Here is an 8,240-nt window from a genome sequence, read left to right as displayed (position 1 = left end):
CAGAAGTTTGAATGTAATTGTTTAGTAACTTTGTTTATTATTGAGCTACTTTGAGAAATTTCTTACAGAAAGACAGAGCTCATGTAAAAGCATCTGCTTTTCTTGCATGACATACATGTAAAACATGAGCTTACTCACCAAAATTGGGTTGGCACTGACCTTCAAATGACAGGCAGCACATGTAATTAAGGCGGAGCAACGCTTAGCTTTTTTTTTTTCCTTTTCTGTCCTTTTTTTTAAGCGATGATCTGAAGTAATAATAAAAACAGCTGTGCCACTTCTGCAAGCATAGTCTGTTAGCTGGTCTATTACTCTATTCCTTAAATTATCCTAACAAAATTTCTCATAGAATCTTTTATTATTCAAAATAAGATCTCCATATTATACATGTTTCTTTTCTTTGTTTTATATTGACTATGTACAGAAGTGCAAAAAGTCAACCTTTGTCCCTTGGGTTATGGCTCTCTCTCTCGCTTTCAGCCAAAGTCCCTGCCCTCGGAGGCACAACCCTACAATGTCATCATCTTAGCATCTTAGTAAATATTCAAAATTCTCTGGATATATGCTGCTGCTCATTTTTCTGGCCTGACATTCAGGGATGCTTGAAATATATCAAAATACGATTTTATGTCTCTGAAATGGATACAGTAGAAAATAAGTTTTTTTTTTTTGTTTGTTTTTTACTCTAGCACAAATGATCAACATGTTAACTAAATATTTTGAAACGATCTCGATTTGTTACATACAAAATGAAATTTGTTAAATTAACAACTGCCATACTGCCTCCGTTCAATAAGTACAACTCAAAATCAATATCAAAACAATCAATATCAGATTGAAACAGAGAATTCAGAAAGGAGAAATGTCAAACATTCTAACATCAATCTTCAATAAAAAGTTAAATGTACAACATAAATCGCTGAAAGTCCCTAAACATGAATTGTTTGAAATAAAAATGAGAATGAAAAAAAAAATATATAGTAGAATACATATCTTACGGTCTAAAACAGTTCTATGACAATATTATCAAATACAAAATAAATGAGTTCCACAAACTAAACATGCAAACATGTAGCAATATGTTTCTATCTACGTTTTTTTTTTTGAAGTAAAAGTGAGCGGTAAGTGTAGTATGATTAATAATAAAAGAAAATATACGTGAACTAGAGCATTTGCGATTTGAGAGAACATTAACTGAAATCTAAGGCCTCAGTGAAGGAACAGCGAGAACACCAGAGTTGGAGTCAATTCCATTTCAGTTCAGTCGATTCTGTTTCAACTTACAATTGACAACATTCAGTGATGCATTTTTAAAGCATTAATTTTTTAAATAATTTAAATCACTTTGTGCATTAAATTGATCGAACTGAACCCAAACCCTTTTGTACACCAAAAAAAAAAGAAAGATTTAGTCTCTACAACATTGTTCTATGTCTAGAACCAATTGAGAGTCTGGAATTTCTTCAGAAGAGCCATATCTTTGAAATTTGAAGCAATGAAACTTCATTCGTATGTCTGATAACCAGGCTTGGCTTTGGCCAAACCTACTGAGATAAAGAGTGCACTAAAATAAAGAGGAAAATGACTTTGGCACAACTTAACAGTGACTTAATGTTTGACATTATTTATCTTTTTTTGCTGTACATAGGCTAAAGGCTGTCTGAGATTAGAAATCATAAAATAAAAACACAAATGGCACAAAATCAGTACAAAAAAGAAAATGCCCCCCCCAAAGAAAAACCTGAACCAAATATATATCTGGTCTTCCCATATACAAAACAAATCTAAAGTCTAAACACAATCAATCTGTAACCAACCACACCATTTCAAGCAGTGCTTTTTTCAGCATTTTAGAGTCCCTGCTCTGGGGACTGGAAACAGTCTCTAAACTCCAAGACAGACTCTTCGAACAAGTTTGTTAACTTGAAAATGTAAAGACATGCGGTGATTACCGATACCCATTCTCCATTTCATCATCAATAAAAAGACACTCCATCAGATGAGGCTATAAATATATATATATATATATATATATATATATATATATATATATATATATATATATACACATGGCAACAGGAAGGAAAAGGCAACCCTGTTTTCATGCAAGTTGAAAGCCTAATAAGAACTACAAGGCTGAATGGAGAAGCCATCACAAGCATTACAGACAAATAACAATAAAAATTCATTAAAAACAAAACAAAACAAAACAAAACAAAAAACCTCACACGGTTATGAAATTATGTATAAAAACAAGAGCCTTAAAAACAATCTCTGGTAAATAGAATAACACTGCCGATATAACACTTTCTGACTGTGTGGTGTGTAGCCCATGTGAAGCTTGGTAAGATGTGCTTTGAAAAGGTCAGAAGGATTCTGTTTTGTTTTTTTTTTAACCCGAAACATTCATTAGTCTTCTTTTATCCTGATCTTTTGTCCACCAGCTAGCTCGACTAGAGGTCAGAACTGTAAATGCAGCAAACTACTTGACTGTTTTGCTGAATGTATTGTGCCATGTAGAATTGTAATTCGCTTTAAATTCAAGGTGCATCTTTCCAAATTGTGTAAACCATATGGTAAATCAGTAACGCTTCACTTGACGTTACAATTAACGCATCTTATAAACAATTATAATACACCTATATTGGCTAAAAGTATTTCGCTGTGACTACTTACAAAACAAATGGTGATCTATAGTTAAACACAGATCAATAGGCATCGACATATAGGCGTTGAATATATGGTTCGATAGGCATAATGTGTTAAAATGCAGTACACCACACTAGGGGGTATCCAGACTAATGTGCTGTAATGGGCGAACTTCACAGGTACTCTAATTAAGACTGGAAGGTGAACTGTATGTGCTGTTACAGGTACACAAGCACAAACATGGACCTGCTTCTTCCATTTACATTTGAAGAAACACTGCTTCTGTATGTTCCTATTGTTAACCCACACTCTAGTCTCGAGGGATCTCGTAACAAGAACGTCTGGGGACAACTATGAGAAATTTTGGGCTTAATGTTGGTGAGACTGTGGACCTATCAGGGTATAAACATGTGTGACATTTCTAAACCATACCAACACCTAATCAAGGTGGGGCTCAAAGGTTAGAGAGCAATGGTGCGCTCTTCTACACTGTCCACTCAACAAGTTTGTTGTTAGCCAGTTAGGCCTTTGGACCTTAGCATGGCTGAAAAGTCGCCCAAGAAGCTCCAGTTAAGCATGTAGATGTGCAGAGAACAAATTCATGCAGTAAAAAATAAACATGACCTCTTTCAAAAGAAAAACAGTTCCATTAGCTAACAGTAGCGCTTTGCTAGCTAGCTTGTTTTGCTTTTGTTATTGATTATACTTAGGACATTAAAAGAGCACAGATTAGAGGAATGTGGGTGCGAGTTTTAGAGGGAGCGTTGGACCCACCGACTTGGTTGGTTTCATCCACCTTCCAACTCGACCTCTGGGCCTGATCTTGTTTACAGCAGATTTTGCCGCAATCCAGCACCAAAATTTTAACAAGTTGTCCCCAAGTTGTGATCTTGTAACAAGATTCTACGTCTGTCCCAGCAAGACTATTCACACCGACCTTCGTAAATCACTTAATAGTGACTTTAACCACTACAATGGCCATATTACATAATTCACTACAAGATACTGTGTCTGTCTGTCTTTTTAAGACATTTTAATACTTTACTCCAGGTTCCTGAACATGGACTAAGCCCAGTTTTTGTCTAATTCCAATGCAATCTGGATCTGGAAAACCAGCTCTATAATTTTAACGTTAAGTAAAGTGTTACTGGCGAATCAATTTCAAGATGAATTTGAAAAAGAAGTCAATAAAAAAGAATCTCTTGGTCTGTCAACGTACCAGCACTATACATGCTAAGACACGATGCCAGCAGACTGCTTTTGTGTACATGTGTGTCTCGGCCAGTTGTATGTACAGCTGTTCTTCCAAGTTCTACATATCACATCTAAGGGCACTCCATTTTTCTGCTGATAAGTGTACTGTAGACTAGTCCTTTAAATGTTCTTATCAGTGAACTAGTAATACCACAAGAGGGTATATTTGATTAGTATAAATTCGACTGTTCTAATGTTTGAAATGTTGACATTTACATTTGTTGGCATTAAGTTGTTTGTGTTTGTCCCAGGTAATGGGTCAGCACATTCATTTGATCTGGAAAAAAAAACAACAAAGAAGCATGTGAAAAATAAGTGAAATGAGTAACAGTTTAAATTTAATCTTATTGTCACTGTCACAATAAAACCTTGCATATCTGAAATAGAGTTCTTAAATTTAAGTTAATATAATGAGATTTTATTCAAAGTAATTTTGGACCATTTCTATAAAACGTTCAGACAGATGTACAGGGCAGCCTGCATTTTGAAAGAAACAAGGACACAATGTCACTGATGCAAAGCACTGCTCTTATGAAGCATCAAAGGCTATTTGATGTTTATTTACTTGTGGAAGACTCTCAGTCTGCTAAACATGACTGTGGTAATGTCTATCTGAGTGCTTGAGTTACATCTAAAAATGACCAAAATGGAGTTGTGAGGTTTTGATATGACAGCGACAACATGCAAACTACTTCATTGGTGACAAAAACTACTGCCTCATTCAATTATTTTTTGAAGAATTTTGCCCAAAAAGGACCCCCAAAAGGTTTACACTTAAAGTAGAAGCACTAGAATGGAATCTCAGAACAGTACAGTTGAAGCTAACGCTCACAAGATTCACACTGGCAGAACCAAGCTGCTTCATATCAGCTATCCCCATCTGCTAAATGCATTAAACCAGAGGTGTCAAACTGGGTTCCTTCTGGGTCAGAACTCTGCAGAGATTAGTGTATTCCCTCATCTAAACCTTGTCCTGCTAGTGCCAGAGCACTGATGTTCTACCTGAACAAAATGACTGAAGTTAAGCCAGCTGCTATTTGACAAAATAGGGTTAAACCAGACAAAAATTGATGAGGAGAAGCTAAACCACAAGGCGGAGAACAGAACTGTATGACCCTTGCTTTAATAAGGATATTTATCCGAAGGAACCGTCACGTCAGTAATCCTTTCTGAGAATTTGGTGATGGCCCTTTAAACTCCTTTAATTCTGCCACCAGAGGAGTTACGACGCATGTATGTCCACACTGGCCACAGTGAAATGTATCAGCATGTAGAATCAGAGGCTTCTCTGTGCTACCATATTTTCTATCACTGTATAAAAGATACACAAGGCTTCCTTTGCTGTAGGATGTCCTGTGATTTTCCATTTGAGCAAAAGTGCATGCTCATTCAGAGCACAGTTGGGATCGGTAAGCGCTTACTATTGACTGGGTTTATCAGAGTAATGATCAAACTTGACTGCTGTGCAACTTGCATTGCATTTACGCTTGTAGTTTGGTTCCTTTGGTCCGGACCAAAGCAGGAAAGGATACATTGTTGTATTTTAATTCTGGTTTGCTTAGCTTTCACACTGATATTTTTGGCATCAAACCAAAGCTGTAAGCAAAAGTCATCTGGATAAAAAGTGTGAACACACCCTTAAATACCCATTCATATGTTTTCTTGTTCAAAAAGGTAACTTGTGGGACAAAATAAATAAAAACCGAAGCCGGATTTTCGGCTTTGTGAGATCATGTTCTTTACATATCAAATAAATGCAACAACAGCTCTGAGACATCATGTTATTAACAGAGAGAAGCAGATTAAACAGCACAAATAGCTGTATTTGCTTTGGCCTTAAAGAGTTAACTGAAAGGAGATGATTCATAGCGAAATTGCTTTAGAGCTAAATGTTTAAGGTAATAGTGCTGTGGCCTGGAAGGAACCCAGTTTCACACCCCTGCATTAAACAATAAACAACAATGGAAAGATTTAGAAATAAAACTGCTTGGAAATAGAAACTAAAGGATTACACTCACTGGTCTGGACTGTGACTACATCTGAGTCAAGTACTTGTGACTAGTCAGATGCTCTGCAGATATTATTGGAATCTAAAGAAGGACACAAAAAACACATTAGTACAAATAGGTATTTTTGAACACTGCTACCAATGCAAAAGTCTGACAATTTTTCCAAACATTTTCTGTTTTAAAAGCTGAAAAGAAAAAAGATTGGAATTAAACTTGACCAAGTACCAAAAAGGGACAAAACTGAGGCCTGTTGCTTATTAGTATAAGCTTTTTTAAAAAAAGGAGAAAGGAAAAAGGCAGGTGTTCTACATGCACATTCCAGTCTTCCTGCTTGTTGACCTGGGCAATAAAATTGCAGTTCTGTGATGACTGATTAGTAGCCCTTAATCAGGGCTTAGGAGGTACCTGAGGAATTGAGTGATTTAGGTAGCCTTTCACATCATAAAATAAATTGCCTAAAGTAGTTCATTCTTCATATACTTCATATGGAAAATCTCATGTGAGTAAATGTAGGCCTGTGCCAGTACCAGAGTCCTCTTATTTGGGTAACCATGTGGAAAACAACTGCGGTGAATGGTTTAACCATATATTTTTTAATCAAACAATATAATAATAATAATAGCAGCACTTTTTTGTCTGGTAATTTTGAGATGGTCCCTGGCTCCGAAGCAGAATCAAACACAATGATGAGTTGAAACTTAATCTTTGTCTAATAAAAGAACATAATAAAAGCGCAGTTCAGTACAAATTTGGGGTTGTAATATACTGTTATCTTAGATTTAGCTATGAAACTGTAATTAATGTTAAAATAAAGAAAGGAATTGAAAATGTCAGGTGAACCATCTGAGCCTGCTTAGCCTTCTTCTCTGAAGGCTGTTTAAAATGGGCCAATTTGCCTAATGTACAAGAGCTAAGACATGATTTTCTGTATTTTTCCTGAGATTTGAAGTTGTCTGATGTGTGAAACCTGACGCTGTAGTATGTGGTTGTCGCATGTATGTCCACACTGGCCGTAACATATCTACTTGCAGCACCGAGCATGTTTAACCAGTGCAGCTCAGCAGCTGCGTTCATCTGCATTAGGTTCATTAAATGTGGTACTGATGTAGGACATTAATTCACCCAACATAGTGCAAAAGTATTAAACCTCCTTAAAATTCATCAGAATCGTCTCATTACAAATGACACTGATATTTTGTGCTGTGTCATATTTTAAAAAATGGACCCTTAAAATGAACTAATTTAAAGTGATATTAGTTGATGTAAGAAAATATTCTGTGATTAAAGAATGACTAACTGAAAAATGCTGTATTCAACTCCCTGCTGTGAAAGCTCCTAGTTTACATAGATGAAAAACATTGCCATAACAAGGACACAATTGGCTTACAATTGGCCTCTACTTGAGAATCATTCCAAAAAGTTCACCTCTTCTAGATAAAAAGGTGCAAGGTGCAAGAAGGGGGCTTGTGAGGGAGGCCTCAGAGAGGCCAACAATAGGGGTCTGTGGCACTATTTGAAAAATGTCATCCGACCAACCTAAACAACCTGGTGCAAATCTGCCAGGAAGAATGGGCAGAAATCACTCCCATACTGTTTGCAAAGGTGATAGAAACAGACTCAAAGCTGTTAATGTAGCAAAAGGTGGTCCTACCAAGTACTAGTCTGAAGGGTTGAATATTTGTACAAGCAGCATTTTTTAAAGATTTTTGGCTCTGAAAATTCACTTTGAGAGCATACTGGTTTGCAGTAAAAAAAATACTGGCTGGAACAATTTGTGTAAGTGTCTTTAATATGGTGGTACCCTGGTTGACTGGCACCTGGCATAGGTCTAGGTAAATGTGACACTGAGAATAGTGCAAAGCTTTTGGTGTTTACGTGTGATTATTGACTGGGAAAAATAAATCCTCCAAAGTGTGTAAAATTGTAAAAGATTAACACAACCTGCATGTATGTAACTAACATGACCAAGATTTTTTTTTATATGAAAAACTACCATATACATACCAATTGCATGTATTCGTTGGTAGTCAGCTTTGATAGAGAAGAGTCCTCAAAGTGAAAAGGGACAAAAAGGACAATATTAAAATGCTATTCATCATTGCAAACAAATCAAAAAGCAACTCCACCAAAAAAAATACTGAAAAATTTACAAGTGGTGTTAACATGATGATAGACAGAATGAAGTCTATAGATTACAATCCACCATGAGTAAATACTTTGATAACTGCAACACTTTCCTCACTATTAATGATATGTTGAACAAGTGCTGTTTTATGCGATTTGGTGACCAAATATGTTATATATTGACACTGATAACAGTCAATAATA

The 8,240-nt window shown here is 36.0% G+C and overlaps 1 protein-coding gene across 11 annotated transcripts in view; it reads right to left on the bottom strand.

Annotated features, from left to right (window-relative positions):
* Window positions 1-207: 207 nt before the first annotated feature.
* Window positions 208-8,240, bottom strand: part of mbnl1 (muscleblind-like splicing regulator 1) — a 90,504-nt gene continuing 82,471 nt past the window's right edge. For 9 of the 11 annotated variants that reach the window (XM_036556025.1, XM_036556028.1, XM_036556024.1 and 6 more), the window contains 3 exons: window positions 7,917-7,961; window positions 5,922-5,993; window positions 208-4,180 (listed from right to left, as the gene is read on the bottom strand). In XM_036556025.1, the coding sequence (XP_036411918.1) occupies window positions 5,937-5,993; window positions 7,917-7,961 (102 nt within the window). In that variant the 3' untranslated portion in view covers window positions 208-4,180; window positions 5,922-5,936. The remainder of the gene's footprint in view (window positions 4,181-5,921; window positions 5,994-7,916; window positions 7,962-8,240) is intronic. The other 2 variants (XM_036556030.1, XM_036556033.1) reach the window with 1 other exon arrangement.

The sequence above is a fragment of the Colossoma macropomum genome, unplaced genomic scaffold (assembly GCF_904425465.1).
Source record: "Colossoma macropomum unplaced genomic scaffold, Colossoma_macropomum, whole genome shotgun sequence".
NCBI lineage: Eukaryota > Metazoa > Chordata > Actinopteri > Characiformes > Serrasalmidae > Colossoma > Colossoma macropomum.
Note: the sequence above shows the minus strand (reverse complement) of the source record. Positions and strands in the feature narration are given on the sequence as shown.